General features: G+C 38.5%; 1 protein-coding gene across 5 annotated transcripts in view; it reads right to left on the reverse strand.

The window, feature by feature from the left end:
• ADGRG6 (adhesion G protein-coupled receptor G6) overlaps positions 1–21,934 on the reverse strand; it is a 284,077-nt gene that overhangs the window by 117,762 nt on the left and 144,381 nt on the right. For all 5 annotated transcript variants that reach the window (XM_082249118.1, XM_082249117.1, XM_082249116.1 and 2 more), the window contains exon 4: positions 20,810–21,424. In XM_082249118.1, the coding sequence (XP_082105244.1) occupies positions 20,810–21,424 (615 nt within the window). The remainder of the gene's footprint in view (positions 1–20,809; positions 21,425–21,934) is intronic.

Consider the following 21,934-nt stretch of genomic DNA (forward strand, 5'->3'; position numbering starts at 1 on the left):
AGGTGTGGTGAAGGCACTGACAGGACTAAATCCACCTAATAAGCGATTGATTTCATTTCTGCTTATCACCTATCACGTTTTGGCCTTGTTTTCTTCATTTATGGACTATGCAAGGACTTCAGTATTTTAATGCATTTACTCTATTTGTTTTTTTAACCCTCCTCTTATGTTAGCTTTCTGTTACTATCCATGATGTTAACGGGTCGCTTTTGACCCGTGTCTTAAATCAGCCATAAAATACCCTCTGAACAATTATTTATCATCCAATTTGTTTCTTACCTCTTGGTTACCTTGTTAGGCTTCTTTATCCTTGAAAAGATTGGTTTTAATATTTTTGGTGTGACCCCTTAGACCTTTCTTTTGATAGCATGCCTCTCATTTTCAAATTTAAAAAATGGTAAAATAAAGTCAGCAACTCTGAAATGTATTGGTCCTATGCTTCTTCACTTTATTTAGAGAAGCAGACAAGCAGGCAAAGAGATAGGCCCCTCCCTAACTACAGCTCACAGGGTTGAGAGGGGATTGGCTGTCAGTGTTACTAAGCAGAGAGAGTGTTTATGATTTCAGTTTTGGCACTTATTAGTGTCCTATAATCCTATATTATAACTGGGTCAGAATTGACCCTAACACCATAAACGTTTTAATTTTCACCACAGTATTTTATAATTTAGTGAAAATGATTCTTTTTCTATTACATTGTTTAAATAGAGGTTCCTAACAAAGTAAAAAAAAATCTTGATGCAATAAATAAATTTATGTGATACTTATAGACATTCAAAACCTGAAAACGGGTCGGTTCTGACCCTAACACAAGAGGTGGGTTAATGTAACAGTGCTGCCTTAGCTGTTCGGTAATTTTCATTTTTCGGCTGTTTATTTTATATGTGTTTATTTAATGGCAGCAGCTAGACATTTATGTATGATTGTGATCACTGATAATAAATTGTGTTGAATAATGGTGTGTAAAAAACCTTTACAATAAATATTCCAATTGTAAGGTGGATAGTGCATAAAGTGAATATTAAAATATAATAATTTCTTATGCAATAATAATAATAATGCAGTGAATCATACAATACTTCACTATAGCTGACATTTGTAATATTGTTTAATATTGCTTTTTATTATTTCAATTTTGGCAATGGGGTTGTTTTTACTATTATTGTGTTGCCTTATTGCAAGTCCTGTATATATGTTGACAAGTATACCTGTGTCATAACAAGCATTTTACATATGTGATGAATCAATCGCCTTTACAAAAGCTAGAGACAATCTGAGAAGGAAAATAACACATATTCATATGTCTTAATTTTAGTAGTCAGTTTTACTGTGAAACTGTTCTCAGCACAATAAAACTGAACCCGGACCTAGCCATTAAATGTGTCACAGTTTTGCATAACTGGAAATTACATTATATATGAGTTTTGAAATTACTGAAAAAAAACCTCTGTCTGGAATACCAACCTGTTCAGCCAAGTGTAATTGTAGGCATATTAAAGCTGAAGTTTAATTTACATAGAAACACAGAAAAAGAGCGAGTAGTCCATCGAGTCTGCCCATTTTTTTTTTTTTTATTAATACAGATATAGTCATATCTCTTACCTGTAATGAAGGCTATCCCACATCGTGCAGGCAGCTGGATCCGGGAGAAATCTTTACTGCAGGGATGCCCTGTCCTCTTCCTGTCTCTATACCTCTGGCAATATAATGGTTAATGGTCAGGCAGAACAGCACTACAGATGGTCAGATAGGACACGCCTCCTCCTTCCTCCATTGAGAAAAGTTCTTTCATTGATTATCCTGCTTCTAACATGATCTGTGAATATGAGAGAGAATCCTGTAACTGGTCAGACTCTTTCTCTTTCACGGATTGTGTTACAAGCAGTGTAATCAGTGTAAGAACCTTTCTTAATGGAGGAGCGGGCAGGAGTGGGCATGTTCCCATCAGGTCTTCTGTACTGCTGTTCTGCCTGAAAACTTGAAGCTGTTAACCACTGAAGCTCCAGAAATTCAGTGACAGGAAGAGGACAGGCATCCCTGCACAGAATATTTTTACAAGATCCAGCTGCCTACACAACTTTGGAGTACACAGGTATGTGATGTGACTAAAGTTGTAGGTTTTTTTCAGCTTTAAACTATATCACTGAAATCATAAATGCATTTACTCGCAACTAAGGGTGTCTAAGTTTAACCAGTTCTGGAATGGAAGGATTTCCCCCTTAATGATCAGGCCATTTATTGCGATTCGGTACTGCATTATTTTAACGGACAATTGCGTGGTCGTGCGACTCCGTACCTAAATAAAACGTATGTTCTTTTTTTTCCCACAAATAGAGCTTTCTTTCGTTGGTATTTGATCACCTTTGCAATTTTTATTTTTTGTGCTACAAGCAAAAAAAGGAGCGATAATTCTGGAAAAAAAAAAAAAAAACAATATTTTTCACATTCTGCTATATAACATCCCCCCCCCCCCCCCCAAAAAAAAAAGAAATTTGAAAATCTAATTTTTTTAACATTCTAGGCCAATTTGTTTTCTGCTACATATTTTTGGTAAAAAAAATCGCAATAAGCATATTTTGATTGGTTTGCACAAAAGTTATCGCGTCTACTAACTACAGGAAGGATTTATGTCATTTTTTTGTTTTTTTTCTTTACTAGTAATGGCGGTGATCTGCGATTTTTAGCAGACTGTAACATTGTGGCGGATAGATCGGACACCTAACTGACATTTTTGACACTTTTTGGGGGACCAGTGACATCACTACAGTAATCAGTGCTGTAATAATGACACTGGCAGGGAAGGGGTTAACACAGTGGGTGATCAAAGGGGTTAGATGTAAGCCTAGGGCAGTGTTTCTAACTGTATGGGGGATGGGCTTATGAAATGATCACAGAGACCTGTGATCCTACATAGAAGGATCACAGGCGCTCTGTGATCATTCCAGAGAACAGAGTGGTCAGCTGTGTTTAGAACACCTGCCCTTCCTTCTCTCTCAGTGGGGAACGATCACGGGTGGCCAGCAGCAATATGAGCCGAAGGCCCCGTGCATCGGAGTCCCCACTGCAGAGTGGGGGCAGGAGCGCACCGCCAGTGGCGCATGCTCACCCCCTAGCTGCAAGCATGCAACCGACGTACAGCTACGTCAGTCCATGCAGGAGGGGCTGCCTGCCGCAGTAAGTCTGCGGAGGGTGGTCCGGAAGAGGTTCAAGACCAAGTAAAAGTAGAAAAACTACCAGAAAAAAAGTATAACAGCTTCAGTAAAATATCTAGCCTACCTGTGTGGAGCTGGTTATAAATGAACACCTGTCAGATTTGTCAGAGCCATGTAAAATTATCTAAAACTGCAGGAGTGTGAAGACCTGTTTGGTCTCTTCTTTCAATGTAACTTTAGGAGCCCATTCACTCTCTTGCACTTTCATTTGAGATAATGAGTATAAAGGCAGTTTAAACAAGTTTATATAATGTTAACATATGCTATATCAGGCTTAGTCAACAAGGGTTCTTTTAAACCCTAGGGCTCCTACAAAGATTACTAGGGGTTCCATGGGCAGTGACAGTGGTATCTCTCACCTGCAATCACCATCAATGCAAGAGGGAAATTTTCCCCTAAGATCCAATGTAGGGGTGGCTTCTACTGATGTAGATGTTTTTTTGTTGGGCACCAACGTAAGGGGTCACGTCTTCAATGACCACCAGTGCAAAGGGGCACGCTTCTACTGATCACTAGTGTAAAGGCTCATTATATTTACCATAGTCTGTGTATCTTTTCTATCCATTATTATTTTATATGATTGTCATATAAAGCATGGGGATGCTGTAAAATATTCTGGTCTGGATGTGAAACACTCTAGGGTCTGGTTATAAAAAAAAAAATGCTGGGACACGGCAGGCGGATGTAAACAGATGTGCATTTGTTAATGTCCTTTGACTTCTGATCCAACACTTTAAAAGAGAAGTATGGACTTTTTTTTTTTTTGCACATTCATACAGTACTTACCTAGGCGTATGCTGCATCAATCCGATGCTGTATTTGTCCCCCACTGGCTCTAACACTAAGAACTGAGCGATCAAACACCACTGATCGCTCAGTTCTCAGAACTCCCTGAGCAAAGAGCTGGTGACTTTAGTCAGCAGCTCTCTGCTCTGCCCTCCCATGTTCATTGGAGTGCTGGGTTGTGGAGGGTGTGTGATAGCTGGCTCAGGCTCTCAGCGGCTCAATTCATTGTCACGATCTTGCCTGAGCCTGAACCAACTATGTGACATCAGCCAATAGTGGGCATCAGCACGCTGTCAGCTGAAAGCAGGTCACAGGAGTGAAGAGCAAACTGTACTCCTGTGATCCACAGGAGAAGTACAGCCAATTTCTTTTATTAAGAAGGGTAAAATGGATCATAATGTCTCTAAACATTTTAAACTTGTACATAATCAAAATCCCAGTTCACTTCAATTTTAGGGGATAGAGAAAGTAGAGTGTCATTGAAGGGGGGGTAATTATATTAGTCAGCTTAGCAAACATGAATCCTTTTGGATTTATGAAACTAAAGTTTTAGTACCCAGAGGGCTTAATATTGAATTTGATCTTATTTGCTTTAGTAGTAATAGGTAATAATATATATATTTTTTTGTATATTGATGTTTTTTTATAGATATTTTGGGTTATGAACCTGATCCCTAATATATGCTTTATTTTATGTTGATGTTTATATTTATTTTTAGTTAGAGATTTTATTTTAATTAGATATTATTTGATACTATGCAATTGGCAGTGAAGTGTGGTATTTTAGATATACAGGCCCTAATTTTATTTATTATATATCTATTATTATTTTTTATTTTGTGTTCCATATCAGCGTTTACTGAGGTATGTTTGGTGTCCCCAATATATCTGCCATGATGGTTCCCTGCTTGTGCCCTACCTCTTCTGGGAGAGCGCGAGTGATTTGGTTGATTACCAGTCACCTATGCAAGCATAGTAATTGTGAGCCACGGAGTTGTATTTTTTCAGTGAAGGATCAAGATTAGCTCCACCCCTACTGAGGAAGTCAACGTGTGACGCAACGCGTATAGGTGCGGAGCCTTATTATTCAAAGCTACTTCTCTGTCAGCTGCATAACATTTTCTGCGTGTCCAGCCCGCACAGCTTGATGTGCTTTTTTTGTAAGTGTGGCATATTTTATATAAATTAATCTTTTAAATGGAGAACATTAGTATTTTTCCTCTATCTTCCCTATATCTACACTGAAAGAGATCACAATAGTAGTGAACTGAACCGTTCATCTTGACTATATCGTTCTATCGATACCAGGATTGTTTTTTTTATCTCTAAAAGGGAATCGCTAATTCTGACCCGCTGGTAAAACAGGGGTCAGAACTTGAGGTGAGCGGCCATCCATTTATCGGTGAAGGAGAGAACAAGCACTGGATTATTTGCAAGAGCACTCGCACTTTTTTTGATGTTGCACATTCTTTGCTAATTTGCACATGCTATTTTGCACATTTTATTTGGGACATTCTAATTATTATTATTATATTATTTTATAGGATTTATATAGCGCTGACAGTTTACGCAGCGCTTTACAACTTGAGGGTAGACAGTACAAATACAATACATTTTAATACAGTAGGAATCAGAGGGCCATGCTCGTTAGAGCTTACAATCTAAGAGGGAGGGTCAAGAGATACAAGAGGTAATAACTGTGGGGGATGGTGCTGATGGAGAAAATAAAAGTACAGTTGTTAGGTGGATGCCAGATAGGTTTCTCTGAAGAGATGTGTTTTCAGGGATCATCTAAAAGTAGACAAAGTAGGAGATAGTCGGACAGATTGGGGTAGAGCATTCCAGAGGATGGGAGAGGCTCGGGAGAAGTCCTAGATGTGAGCATGGGAAGTGGTTACAAGGGAGCTAGAGAGCAGGAGGTCCTGGGAGGAACATCCTAGGAGGAGTGAAGAGAACGAGTTGGTTGGTATTTTGAGACCAGATTAGTGATGTAGCTGGGTGCCAAGTTATGGATGGCCATCCATAACATTCTAATAATTTAATGTTATCACATATTATGTTTAACACATTATTTTTCAATTTATTGTACTATTGACCTTTACGGTTGTACACATTTTGATTTGTATTCGTTGTTCACATTCATTTAAGTGGCGCAGTTTCATGATATTTGTATGCAGTAAAAGCATTTTTGGTGTCGGCAGCCGCTTATATATTATTTTTAGTTTGTATTTAGATTGTGGTTGCGCTGATTTTTTTATTTTATAAATGAAGCAAAAATGTTACTGTTTTTTTTTTCAGGACCTAGAAGAACTTGGCCACAGTCGGATGTAAACGAGCACACAACAATATGCCCTTAGACCAATATTGAGCTTCACTTCAGATCTGCCTGAGAAACTGACAGGCAGATCTGATCAGAATGCACATTTAAAAGGATCTTAAGGTTCCTCCAGGTTAAGAAGGTTTAGAAAGGAGGTGCTATATAATAGATCTGTGAACAAAATTGATATGCATTCGCTTATAACTTATATGAGCATGTGTCAGTGGTAAAGACACAAATCCAGTTTTGATTATCACTTCACCAGTGTCCGTTTTAATACAGAACTCTAAGATGACAGTGAACATGATACTGGATAAGTAAAAAAAATATGGGGATATAGCAAATGAATTAAGCTGCTTGTCTTAAAGAATACCTAAATACAGCATGAGGAATGAAACTTTGCAAACTCTGCTCATTAACTTTATCCACTGTTCTTAAAACAGCTAAAATCCCCCATTACATAACAGTGCATAATTATTGCTGTTTCATAATACTTAAAAGAAAAGTAAAAGGCAGAATTGTATTAAATAAAAAAAATTCTTGCTTTGAGGAAGATTGTAGACAGGAAGAAACACAAAGTGACTAAAGTAACCTATGCCCTTTTCTGCAATCTTTGCTGGTGAAGGACAGCATGACTTGGATACAGGCAGGAATAGGAGTGGAAGTATTCTTCCCTTTCCTGCCCCATGTCAGCTCACCATGCCAGTCACTGTTCCTTGCAGGTAAACAAAGGGAAAAGACACTGCGTAGGTGAGAGAGGAGTGTAAGCACTTCAAAAATGGTTAGAAAAATGCAGAGCCCTTTAAATGGGAATTTACAGCTGTCTGTATATATTTAGTATATTTCTGGTAACCATGATGTCACGGACTAAAAAAAAAAAAAAAAAATGTTTACCTTAATTTTTTATTAGGTAAAAATTTGAATCTCAACTCTGAAATTTTAAAAATTTTCTCTTGCGATGGAGCTGCAGGGAGAGTATAAATCTAGGGGGCATAAAATGTAGATTTACTTACCTGATCCTCCATTCCCCTGCAATAGTAGTCTCTGCAGTGTCTTCTCTGCAGGCTCCAGCAGTCTGAAGCCATAGGCCGGGTTCACACTGATGCAAATTGGATGTGGGTTTCTCCGCATCCAACTCACATGACAGGAGAGTGTGACTGGCTCTCAATATAGCCGCAGTGCAAATTGCAGAAGGGTCCTGTGCGACCTCTGGTTGGTTTCAGGTGCTAAGTCAGCCAAAAATACGGACCTAAAACGGTGAATAGACACGCACCCGACCCCATGCTGTGAGTTGTGGCAACAGATAGTAGACATGTGAAGTTTGTTTCCTTTCGAATTGCAATTCTGACAAATGTTCTGTTTTCGGAAATTCAAATCTATCCCAATTTTCGAATTGGTACATTAGTACCAATTCGATACAATAGTACCGAAATTTAAACAAACCCGAAAAACAAAAAAAATTTGGACGAAATTTGAATAGTTTTAGAATCGATTCGAATTGTTTTCGTATTCAAAAGCTTCAAATTCTAAAAGTTTTCGAAGGCGAAAATGTTTTGAATTCCAATAGCTTTTGATTTATTTTCCAGTTTTCAAAGAGAACAAAAAAGAAAAGAAAATAAAGGAATAGAATAGAAACAATTGAATAGAATTGATTAAAAAAAAGAATAGAATAAAATATAAAGAATATAATCATCTTCTAAAATTCAAATTTCAAATAGAATAAGTTGTAATTTGAATACATAAGAAAAAAGTTGAATAAAGAAGAATAGAATAGAAAAAAAGAATAGAATAGACTATAATAGAATAGAATAAACTTAACCATTTCCAAAAATTCAAACAGAATCAATCTGAATTTGAATGGAATAGAAAAGAATAGATTAGAATAGAATAGAAACTAACAGAATAGTATTGAAAAAACAGACAAGAATTGAATAGAATAGAATGAATATAACCATCTTGGAATAAATTTTAATCTTAATAGAATAGAATAGAATAGAAAAATAAAAGAATTAAAAAAAACAATAAAATAGAATAGAATAGAAAGAATATAACCATTTTCCAAAATCCAAATAGAATCAATTCAAATTCAAATAGAATAGAAAAGAATAGATTAGAATATGAAGATTTACATATTATTTATATTTAATTCTATTCTATACTATTCTGTTATTTTCTATTCTAATCTATTCTTTTCCACCCTATTCAAATTCAAATTGATTCTATTTGAATTTTGGGAAATGGTTATATTCTTTCTATTTTTATCCATTCCATTGTTTTTTTAAGTCTATTCTTTTTTTTATTCTGTTCTTTTATTTTCTATTCCATTTTGTTTTGTTTTTCTCTACTATATTCCACTCTTTTATTTTCTGTTATAGTCTTTTCTATTCTATTATAATTTTTTCTTTTCTATTATTTAATCTTCTTTTCTATTTGCTGTCTTTGGAAATTGGAAAACAAATCAAAAACTTTTTGAATTCGAAAACTATTCGAAATTCATTTGAAAACTGTTCAAATTCTAATTTGGAAAATTTGAATCGATTCGAATATGAAAAACTAAACAAATCCTGAAAAAAATTAAAACAGATTAAATGAATTTAACTAAACTAATTTATGCAAATAACAAAATGAAACAATTTTTTTTGTCTAGCAGCTAGTGTGAACCCAGCCTGAATCTTGTTAGTTCCAGCCATTTCTGTGTTTATTAAAAGTCAGCAGCTACAAAAAGTGTAGCTGCTGACTTTTAATAAACACACTCACCTGTACCAGGATCCAGCGATGCGGAAGGTATACTGTGAGCAGGCGGCAGGTGTAGGCACTATCACATGCTTGTACGTTGTCACTTTCTTCCGGGTCCATGAATGTGCCCCCTGCTGACCTGTGCTGAGATTAGACACAGCACGAGTTTGGCAGCTGATTTCAGCCAATGGTTTCGACTGTGTCCAATCACACACAGAGTTCTGTGTTTACAAAAACACAGATACCTGTAAACAGGGAACAGCGATCTGGCTGTTTCTTCTCCCTGCTTTATACAACCAGATTATTAAGTAAAAGCAGCACACATTACACACATTGCACATTGTTAGCCACACAGTTAAACCCTTGATTGCTCTAGATCACAGGTGTCAAACACAAGGCCCGCGGGCCGAATCCGGCCCTCCAGGCCATTTTATGTGGCCCTCACACCTCTCCTGTAGCTGCAGGAGAGCTCCAGTCCTCCTCCAGACCTTATACTTTCTGCTTTCCAGCAATGCCTCCAGCTTCTTCCCAGCAGCACCACAAGGTAAGAGAGGTGCACTGTGATGTAAGGGAGGGTGGGGGACTCAACTTCTGATGGTGGAGAGGCTCTTGACATCTAGTCTTACAGATACAACCGGCCCTTTTAAGGGCAATCGTAATGCTGATGCGGCCCGCGATTAAATTGAGTTTGACACCCCTGCTCTAGATGTTCCTAGCCAGTGTTTTTATTACAGTGTCAGGGTACAGTATTATTATTACTGATCACTCTATTAGTGTCATTAGCAACGCCAGTGTCAGTTAGTGACCCTGCCAGATAGTGTCTGTTAGCACTAGATTGGCCACCACACTATCACAGTCTTACTATAGCGTCTATAGTAAATTCCAGTATATATATATATACCATAGTTTTTAAATGCTATAAGGATCACACAAACCAATTAACCTTCCTAGCGGTATTCCTGAGTGTGGCTCGGGGTTAAATTACAGTGCCAAAAGCGGTAACCCTGAGCCACACTCCCCGGGATCCAGCGATGTATCATGGCGGTGTGCGGCCGCGGCGAATCTTCCTCCCGATGCTCTGTGCCCCAGCTTCCGTCTCCTGCGACGTGACGTTCGCAGGGGGGTGGAACCGGCGGCAAATTCAAAAATTAAAACACACTAAACACACTGATACATTGCAAAATAAAATAAATTCACATTAGTTTGCCCCCCAGTGCCCTTTCCTGCAGTTTTACTGTACTTTTTTATGTCTGTGTATATATATATATATATATATATATATACACACATATATATATATATATATACATACATACATACTTTAACTTATTTATAGTTACTTATTATATTATAATTTATGATTTTGTGTTTCAAACTTTATCATACCCGAGATGTTATAAAGAAGAACGCACAGTAAAAAAAAATCATATGTAAATAGTTGGTTTGGGCTGCTCGTCCTTAACAATTACATGCAAAATAATGGTACCGCTTTCAGCACCTAAAATCGGAAAGAATCATACCGCCAGGGAGGATAATAAACACTTATTGGGATTTTTTTTTTTTTAAACCAAAGTTATGTAGCAGAATACATTTTGGCCTCAATTTATTTAAAATTTTATTTTCAATTGGATAATTTTTATAACATAAATAAGAAAAATATAGTTTTTGTTTTTTTCCAAAACCTTTGCTCTTTTTTGTTTATATAATAATAATAAAAAAAAAAGAAAGTTGTATTTGTGTGAAAAAATAATAATAAACATTTAATTTGTCTACAGCGTTAAAAGGCTGTGCAATTGCCGATTAGAGTAGCACAGTGCTGAATAGAAAAAATAGTCTGGTCATGAAGGTGGTAAAACCTTTGGGAGGTCGAGTGATTAATATATACATTTTTAATTATGGAAAAGAGAACATTTATTATATTGCAGCTTAGAAATTCTTAGATGTGATGGCTGAGTTAGTTCATTTTTAGGCTTTCTTTCCTGTATTTTCACCTGCTGATCCTGTCAGTAAGTCTGTTGTTTTTTAATAGAAAAAGCTGTCCTGCAGATTCGGCAATTAAGGGGTTTGGACAAACAACAGATGGGGATACTTTCAATCATCATATTTTATTTATTTATGTAAAATTTTTATCCAAAAAGTAAAAACAAACTGTTGCTGTATTTGCTTATAAAGGATTAGCTAGAGTTTTGCTTGAATTAGTTAGTGTATTTAAATCCACTACTGCAGGGATTCCCAAACTACGGCCCTCCAGCTGTTGCAGAACTACACATCCCATGAGGCATTGTAAAACTCTGACATTCACATACATGACTAGGCATGATGGGAATTGTAGTTCCTGAACAACTGGAGGGCCATAGTTTGGGAATTCCTGCACTACTGCATCTTACACTACCCTTCCCCTAGACCAGCGGTCACTAAATGGCGGCCCGCGGTCCATTGGCGGCCCACACCTGTATTCTGCCCCCTCCTCACTGCGGCTCCCGGCTCACTCGCAGCTGGTGTCCTGTCGGGCCGCAAGCCGCAAGTAGGAGCGTGACGTCACGTTCGCGCCCTGCCCCCTGCTCCTGACTGATAGACATTGCGGTGTCCTGTCGGGCCGCGAGTAGGGGCGTGACGTCACTCGCGCACCCCGCCCCCTGCTCCTGACTACGGCTCCCTCTCAGCAGGGCAGCGAGCTAGGGCGTGACACTATGTGCACGCCCCGCCCCCCTGTTCGCGGCTTTTGGCTCAGCTCCTGGCTCCAGGTATGTGGAGCACATTTTTAGGGGAGAATAGTTGCATTTAAAAAAAAAAACCTCTCAAGCTTTAACAAGTGTGCAGGCACGTGGCATATTTTGTAGTGCTCATTAGAGTGCCCCATAAAATAAACAAAATGTTCCCATCAGAGTGCTCCCTTGACATAAAATGTGCCCATCAGCGTGCCCCTTATTTTATGCTAAGGGACACGCTGATGGGCATATTTTATGTTAAGGGACATGCTGATGGGCATATTTTATGTTAAGGGGCACTCTGATGGGCACATTTTATGTTAAGGGGCACGCTGATGGGCATATTTTATGTTAAGGGGCACGCTAATGGGCATATTTCATGTTAAGGGGCACGCTAATGGGCATATCTTATGTTAAGGGGCACGCTAATGGGCATATTTTATGTTGAGCGCAACGCTGATTTACACGTTTTGTTTTGCCCATCAGCGTGCCCCCTAACATAAAATGTGCCCATCAGCGTGCCCCCTAACATAAAATGTGCCCATCAGCGTGCCCCCTAACATAAAATATGCCCATCAGAGTGCCCCCTAACATAAAATGTGCCCATCAGCTTGCCCCTTATTTTATGTTAATGGTCACGCTGATGGGAATATTTTATGTTAAGGGGCACTCTGATGGGCATATTTTATGTTAAGGGGCATGCTGATGTGCATATTTATGCTGTGGTACACACTGATGGGCATATTTTATGTTAAGGGGCACTCTGATGGACATATTTATGCTATGGGGCACTCTAATGGGCATATTTTATGTTAAGAGCAACGCTGATTTACACGTTTTGTTTGGCCCATCAGCGATCCCACCATCATAAAATGTGCCCATCAGGGTGCCCCCTAACATAAAATGTGCCCATCAGCCTTCCCCTTATTTTATGTTAAGGGTCACGCTGATGGGCATATTTTATGTTAAGGGGCACGTTGATGGGCAAATTTTATGCTAAGGTTCACGCTGATGGGCACATTTTATGTTAAGGGGCACTCTGATGGGCAAATTTTATGCTAAGGGTCACGCTGATGGGCACATTTTATGTTAAGGAGCACTCTGATGGGCAAATTTTATGTTAAGAGCAACGCTGATGAACACGTTTTGTTTTGCCCATCTTTCTGAGTCATAGCACAGACTTCAGATTCGGACCTCGGCCCAAAGAAAATTTTAGCGACCGGACCTCCTTGAATTTTAATTCATTACCCCTGCCCTAGACTGACAATGCCACTGTCCAAAGGTGTCTCTGTTTCTCCTTCATCCAGAGTGTAGGCACCCTTTTACAGGGGGTTACTGGCCAGATCAGGAGGTGAAACCAGATGAAAAAAAAAAATTATTCAAAAGGAAAACGAATGCAGCCACCACATCTAATGATTTCGAAGCTTCAATATATTACATTTTTGGCTTGGGTTTTATACAGCTTTGGGTATTTTTTCACCCTATGCTCAGTTTAAATTGTCACTGTTTTTTGGCAGGTTTGCTTCAAGGTGCAGGCTCAGAAGCTGTCATTTTGGCTTCACCACTTAGTTTTTCACTAACCAGGTATAGCCAATAAGGCCTAAAAATTCTGATCTCTCATCCTCTAAAAAGGTTCAAGGTATGTATCCTTCTAGATAGTAAAGTGAGGATCAAGATGACAGCCCAGGGCCCGCACCTTTAACCAGTTCCGAACCACCTGCCGCCTTTTTACTGCGGCAGGGTGGCACGGACAGGCGAATCGACGTAGGTCTCCTGATGGCCCACTAGGGGGAGCGCAATCGGAGCCACCTAACACCCCTGATCTCTCCCCACCGAGAGAGAAGAACAATCAGCTGTTGTAAACATCACAAGCTCATGTGATCCTGCTATATAGGAAGGCATGTCTCTGTGATCAATTCACAAGTCCAACCCCCATACAGTTAGAATCACTGCCCTAGGGTCACTTTTAACCCCTTGATCACACATACTGTTAACCCCTTCCCTGCCAGTATCATTATTACAGTAACAGTGCATATTTTTAGCACTGATTACTGTAGTAATGCCACTGGTCCCCCCAAAAGTGTCAAAAATGTCAGTTAGGGGTCCGATCTGTCCGCCGCAATGCTGCAGTCCCACAAAAAAATGCAGATCGCCGCCATTACTAGTAAAAATTTAAAAAAAAACATTAAAAATGACATAAATCTTTCCCAAAGTAGACGCAATAACTTTTGCGCAAACCAATCAAAATACGCTTGAGATGTTTTTTTGCCAAAAATATGTAGCAGTAAACAAATTGGCCTAAAATGTTAAAAAATTTAGATTTTTCCTTTTTTATTTTTGAGAATGTTATATAGCAGAATGTGAAAAATATTGTTTTTTTTTTTATAAATGGTCGCTCTTTTTTTGTTTATAGCGCAAAAAATAAAAATCTTACAGGTGATCAAATACCACCAAAAAAAGCTCTATTTGTGAGGAAAAAAGGGTCATAAATTTTGTTTGGGTACAGCATCTGTCCGTTAAAGTAACGTAGTGCCGAAACGCAAAATAGGGCCTGGTCATTAAGGGGGCAAATCCTTTCGGTCCAGAAGTGGTTAAAGGCAACTTAGATCAGGTGGCAAGCATATTTCACAGGTTCACTTTTATGTGACCCAAATGGTTAAATAAATTACATATACTGTATATTTCTGCATATTAGATAGTGTAAATACTGTAATAAACAAAAAAATGCTAACCACTTGATAAGATATTTACTAAAGCCAATAAAAAAAAAAAAAAAAAAAGGATTCAGCTACGGCTGTAATATGGAATTATTCGGGTTGTTTTCAATAAAATGCCAGGGAACGAGCCAGTTTTCTAACAGACAGGGTTTACTTGTATATTATTGCACTGGATTATATTAATTAGTTTAAATACAGCAAGACTGCTAATGCAGGAAATTGCTTTAAATGTGTTCCAGTCTGCCAAGGTGTAAAACAATGTAGTAAAATTTTTTTGGAACAGTTATGCAATCTCCTGTATACATGCAGGTTCACATTTAACTGTAAGATAAACATAGGCTAACACTCAAATTGCTATCTAATTTTCAAAGTTGCCTCAGTGCCTATACTGTATACATGGGATTTTGTCCTTTACGAGGACTCTTTTTTGCTGTTTTTTTTTCCATATAAATGTAAAAGCAAAGCCAAAACTTGATGCAATTCAGCAGCAACTTGAAGCAATCCCCCTAAGCGATTGAAATGCAAATCAAATCAAATGTGAGTCAGAACCCTATCAAAAAAGATACTATAAGATACTATGTACATTGTGATAAAAGTAAAGGTGAATACTGTGGATCACACATATAAAACCTAGTGCAGGCATATGTAGCCTATGACACTCACACACTTAATCTTTTCACTGGTACGCAGAAGGGCCACTGCCCTCCCTGATGTCAAGGATGTTCCCCTGCCCACCTTACTACCTGTGGCAGTGGGCATAGAGAGTCCCTGCCCGGGTATCCTCTTCTTCCTCTTAAACCTCATGCTGCAGCAGGAGCGCATGGAAAACCCCTACATTTCTGTAGATCCAGGGTTTGCAGCTGATCTGTGGTCTGAAAGTGCATGAATTGGGGTTGATCTGACATTTGAAGTAGTGATCGACCGATATCGTTTTTTTTATTGCCAATACGATACCGATATTTTGGTCATCGCATATCGGTATCGGCCGATTTATTTTTTTTTGACAGGTACTCTTGTGGAGAGATCTGAGTATCTAAAAGACCCCAAACCCCTCCTCTGCACTTAAAAACATTCAAAACACCAAGTTTAGCTGTTTTAAATGGCGTCATTATTTTTGATTTGGCGCCGAGTACCCAGAAGTTTTGTCATGACATCACTTCCGGGTTTTTACATGGAGACCCAATCAGAGCCGAATGCGGCTTTGATTGGGTCTTCTCTTTGGCGGTGGGACGGGAGACCCGGATGAGCCGCGGAAGGGGGCGGGGGTGTCCCCTCCTGCTCCTTGTAATGACAGGCGAATGGCTTCTCAGCCACATCGGTTTTCATTACAAAACAGACGACCGTTGGCTATGGACGCCGGTACCGGGGTGATGCCTCTAGCTGCAGGCATCACTCTGGTACAAGCACTTTCCCAAAATATCAGCAATATCAGTAACCTCAGGGGCCAATTCTGATATATCGGGGAAAGTGTATATCGGCCCCCAAAATATCGGCGTTGCCAATAATCGTTTGATCCCTAGTGTGCAGGTGCATGAATTAGGGTTGATCTGAGGTGTGAAGGTGCATGAATTGTGGTTTATCTTAAGTGTGAAGGTGCATGAATTGTGGTTGATCTGAGGTGTGAAGGTGCATGAATTGTGATTGATCTGAGGTGTGAAGGTGCATGAATTGGGGTTTTTCTGAGGTGTGAAGGTGCATGAATTGGGTTTGAACTGAGGTGTAAAGGTGCATGAATTGTGGTTGATCTGAGGTGTGAAGGTGCATGAACTGGGCTTGATCTGAGATTTGAAGATACGTGAATTAGGGATAGTCCGAGGTTTGAACGTCCCTTATTTGGGTTGACCTGAGGTCTGAAGGTACATTTATTGGGCCTGATCTGAGGTCTGAAGGTACATTTATTGGGCCTGATCTGAGGTCTGAAGGTGCATGAATTGGGGTTGATCTGAGGTGGGAATGTGCATGAATTGCAGTTGATCTAAAGGCATGAAAGTGCGTGAATTGGGTCCTATCTGTGATTTGAAGGTACATGAATTAAGGTTGGTCTGAGGTCTGAAGGAATATTAATGTGCCTGATCTAAGGTCTGAAGGCACTTGAATTTATATTATTTGACTACAACATGCTATTGTTTGCTGATGCCCTGGTTGTCTGATGCTTGTAGAATTGACATTTAATGTGGAAAAGGTTGCTGGCCCCTGATCTAGAGGAAACAAAAAAAAATGCCCATATATGTAAAGAGCAACCATAGAGAGAGTGAGAAAAGACCTGATCCTAATGTGATCCTAATCAATAATACACTCTTACATACAGATTAATCATTTGTAAAGTCCAAAGTGGCATCCCAGCATTCAAAACAAAACCCTATTATACACAAATGTATACAGTACAGCATTTGTAAACTCGGTTCACATAATTGTTACATTATGTAAGTACAAGTTAAAGTGGAACTAAAGTCAATGTTTCACCTACAGAACCTTTTACCCCAATCAACATGCCCTACCTAGTAAAATACTGCTAAGCAGATAGTTTTTATACAGTATTTCAATCTGCAAAGTCTGGTCTGCATTTGGGTAATAGACTTTATAGGATGTAGTGGTGACATGGTAATAATATCATGGTAATAATATCAAAGCAATGCTTTCATGGTGCCATGAAAGCATTGTCCAAAAGTAAGAATTTTGGGTACCTATAATGTTATCCAAACTGATATGCACTGAAGATGAAACCCTCCAGTGCCATAAATGACTTTCCTGGTAATCATATAGACTGACTATATACCAATACCTCCTTCTGTCCTGACCACCTTTTCTGCAGGGAACTTTCACTTCCAGTGTTAAATTAGAGAGTTGCTAAAGATCTGTATTTGTACACTTAGCAGGTATAGAGATATTTTCACATTTCCGTCCCTCCCTCAAAGTTCTCCCGACAAACTTTTACAAATAAACTGTCAAGAGACATTTCAAGGTACAGGAACTATGTCAGACATGGGACTCTGCAAAGCCTACTTTAAGGCTGCAAACTGGAACAAAGAAGCAATTTTCCAAAAAATTCCTGTAAACCAGGGATGTCCAACCTGTAGCCCACAGGCCACATGTGGCCCAAAATGGCTATTGTGGCAGCCCAACACAAAATTGTAAACTTAATTTAAATTGTTGTTTTTTGGGATTATTTTGTAAAAATGTGTTTACAGTTAGCGAATATATGTGGCCAAAGAAAAATTTGACAATGCCTCTTTATTGGACTTTTTTTAAGTTTCATCTTCCCAAAGAAAAATATACTGCACTCTTCACAATCACGCTTGGTTCATGTCATCAGCAGCACCTATATTTGTGAGCAACTATTTTCAAGGATGAAGCAACAGAGGGCAAAATTGGAACCAAAATATCTGATGAGCTCTTTAAGAATCCATTAAAAATTGCTACTATATCCATCGAACCAGATACTGATGTGTCAAATATCATACTAGTTTTGTGTTGCCTTTTTTAATTTTATAATAAAAAATATAAAAAAAAATGAAGTTTTATTACTCAGATAGATAATTATCTGTATCAATGATCATTAACGCGTGATCTGCTTGACTTTTTCTGCTCTTCAGCTATGCTTATTATCAGTATATTTTATATATGGCCCAAGACAATTTCGCTTCTTCCACAATGTGGCCCAGGATGGTCAAAAGGTTGGACCCCTCCTCTATGAACAAATATACTGAGCAAAATTATAAATGCAACACTTGTTTTTGCCCCCATTTTTCAGGAGCTGAACTCAAAGATCTAAGAAAACCGGGATTCATCCATGAAGAGAACACCTCTCCAAAGTGCCAGACACCATCGAATGTGAGCATTTGCCCACTCAAGTCAGTTATGACAACAAACTGCAGTCAGGTGCAAACCCCGATGAGGATGACGGGCATGCAGATGAGCTTCCCTGAGATGGTTTCTGACAGTTTGTGCAGAAATTCTTTGGTGATGCGAACCGATTGTTGCAGCAGCTGTCCAGGTGGCTGGTCTCATGGGGTTTTTGGAGGTGAAGATGCTGGATGTGAAGGTCCTGGGCTGGTGTGATTACAAGAAGTCTGTGGTTGTGAGGCCAGTTGTATGTACTGCCAAATTCTCTGAAACGACTTTGGAGATGGCTTATGGTAGAGAAACAAACATTCAACTCACGGACAACAACTCTGGTGGACATTCCTGCAGTCAGCATTCCAATTGCATTGTCCCTCAAAACTTTCGACATCAGTGGCATTGTGCTGTGTGATAAAACTGCACATTTTAGAGTGGATTTTTACTGAGGCCAGCCTAAGGCACACCTGTGCAATAATCATGCTGTATAATCAGCATCTTAATATGCCACACCTGTGAGATGGATGGATTATCTTGACAAAGGAGAAGTGCTCACTAACACAGATTTAGACAGATTTGTGAACAATATTTGAGAGAAATAGGCCTTTGTGTACATAGAAAGTCTTAGATCTTTGAGTTCAGCTTCTGAAAAATGGGGGCAAAAAAAAGAGTTGCATCTATAATTTTGTTCAGTGTAGTTACATTGAATGACCAAGGGTTTGCCTACTAATATATGTATTTTTGTGCATTTAGGAGACCCAGTTAATATACCTGGTTGATCCTGCCTTCAGCTGTCCCTCCCATCTTCTCTGTGTCCTCATTGCAGCCTGAGGTTGTGTAGACCAGGTGTTGTCATCTACTGAGCATGCTCTAGTTTTAGTTCCCTTGTAAGCTCTTCATTTCCTCTTTTTTCTTATCTGTGCAGCCCACATGAGTATAGAGTCACATATGTGGGTGTATACACAGTAGTTAAGGACACTCCCCTTCCTCCCTCTTACTCTGTGTCCTCATATTGCTAAACACTATGGAGGCCGGATATACTGTAGTAGGCTAATTTATTACATTATAAACAAGCAAACAATTTGGGGGAGCATACCCATGTATTTCTAAAGCTGGTGCAGCTATGAACCAAAAGACATGTATATTAAAAAAGAATATCGCACACATGCAGAAGAAATTACTACCAAATTTGAATACAATCCATAAATAAAAATGGGGATTTGGTCCCACCATATGGCCATATAGTGCTCAAGCCAACCACTACGTCAAAGTACCCCATTATCAGTGGGTCCTACACTATCCATGAAAAAGAGATGAATCCAGCCTTTCTAACCCTTGGAGATAATACAAGGAGTATTATCTCCAAGGGTTAGAAAGGCTGGATTCATCTATTTTTCATGGATAGTGTAGGACCCACTGATAATGGGGTACTTTGACGTAGTGGTGGGCTTGAGCACTATATGGCCATATGGTGGGACCAAATCCCCATTTTTATTTATGGATTGTCTTCAAATTTGGTAGTAATTTCTTCTGCATGTGTGCGCTATTCTTTTTTAATAATTTATTACATTCACTAAGAAACTCAATAAAAAACTTAGTTTTAATATAAATCAGCATTAAATATATTTAATGAACTGCTAACACCTATAAAGTAAAAAAAAAAAAGACCCTTGGATGCAGATGCTGTCTGAACAAAGTGAAAGCTAGTGTCAATCATCTTTGACTCCCCCTACACCATATTAATGAACAAAAAAATACATTTTTAATGAACAGTAAAGATTTAAAGGGAGCTGTAAAACAGTGTTTTTTATATTTATAATTTATTTTTTTTTAGACGCGTGACTGGCACAGCACCAATCAGGGCTGTGTAGACACAGTCCCATCCTATAAAGAGCATACGTCAGCAGAGTATTAGAAGCCCCTTCCTGCTGATGTCAAAGAACAGGGAAAGATCATGTGACCACACAAAAGCGCTGTAGGAATAAGGTACTGAGAAGATTAAAAAAAAAAAAAAGAAATAAAGTTGCATGATGTATATGATTTATGTGAATGAATGATGGCAATTAACACTTCTCTGTTTAATATTACTTTAAAAATAAATAAAAAGAAATAAATATGAATACAAATAAAATAAAAATATTACTTTAAAAAATGCCATTGGTTTCTCCGAAGTGTATAGGATTAGCAGTAACATATGGGATTTTTAATAAAAATGTAAATGAGCTCTTAGTTGGTAAGCTATTGTTACACGTACATACAGAAATAATATGGTCCTTTGAGTTTACTGTTTATTTTTATAATTTTTATGTAATGCCAAGTTTAATGAGAGATTTGGAAAAATATAAACTCTTGTATGCTATTCACCTTCCTGCATTGCAACTGAAACATATGCTGTTAATAAAAAACACATGACATACTTTTTTATGTGTAAACAATAGCATAAACAATACCAGAGGCAGAAAAACTGTAGAAAAACACTTGTAAATCTCTACTTACCACAACTAAGTTTGCTTTCTGTTTTCCTGGCCCATGATGGGATATTCCAATACCTGTTCTCCCAGTTTATAATATTTCCTTTATTATCACAGGTCAGGTTTGCAAGTGCATCAAAACCCATCGAAATATTCCATAGACGAAAGTTGTAAACATTCCCTTGCAGTGGCTTTGATGTCGAATTATAAGATCCTAACATGAAATTTCCACTGCCAGGGATCGTCAGATCCCTTGCATCTGGGCAGAGATTAGACAAATTTGCATTTCCGGCCTTCACAAATATCTCCTCTGACTGGTTATTCCATACTATGCAGAGCTGGCGAAATGATGATGTGAAGAACTCTTCACCGGAATATGGAGATGAGGACAGATTTAAAGGGCAAGGAACACCCAAAATAAACAACGTATACCCATTTTCAGTTTTTCCGAAACGTAAGAGATCCATTTTAGAGTTTTTGTAAGAAAAAACTGCCCAGTTCTTTGTGCTGTTGTTGGTTTTTGTAGCTTCGAAACAGATAGTCATTTGAGTCAGTGGAGGAATAGAAACGTTGGATGTAACGAGTCCTGAGCTTTGGTTCTGTGGTACAATGACTATTTGGTTTCTTAACGATACAGCCACTAATAAAAGAAAATAAAAATGTGGGTTCAGTAATGTTTATCTGCACATTTTACTTTTTTCATTCCAAAGACAAAATACAAAACCAGGTGTTATGCGGCCATAGAACTAGCAAGAATTCCAACACCATTTGATAAAGGAAAATATTTTCAAAAGCAGAGAAAATTGAAATGTGGGCAAATACTTTTCTCAGTACTGCATATTCGTATTCTTGTTTCACAATCTTTTTGACAATAACACTTTTTCTAATGAAAAGGTTACATTCGACAACAGTTTTTTGCCATAAATATGAAAAGTACTCATCTTTTCAATTCAGACAGAAAAAAGTAGAGCTTAGATTTGTAGGGACAATAAATAAAATTGCACCTGTGTCCTGATTATGGACATTAATGGGAGGATTTACGGGGCGCATACGTGATTCTCATTGATGGCGGCAGCTTAATACCAGAGCTCCGGTTCCCGTCCGCTTTTTGCGACGTCTGGACAGCCTCACACTGCTTCGGCAGCATCAG

This window comes from Pelophylax lessonae (assembly GCF_965119305.1).
Source record: "Pelophylax lessonae genome assembly, chromosome: 3".
Taxonomy (NCBI): Eukaryota; Metazoa; Chordata; class Amphibia; order Anura; family Ranidae; genus Pelophylax; species Pelophylax lessonae.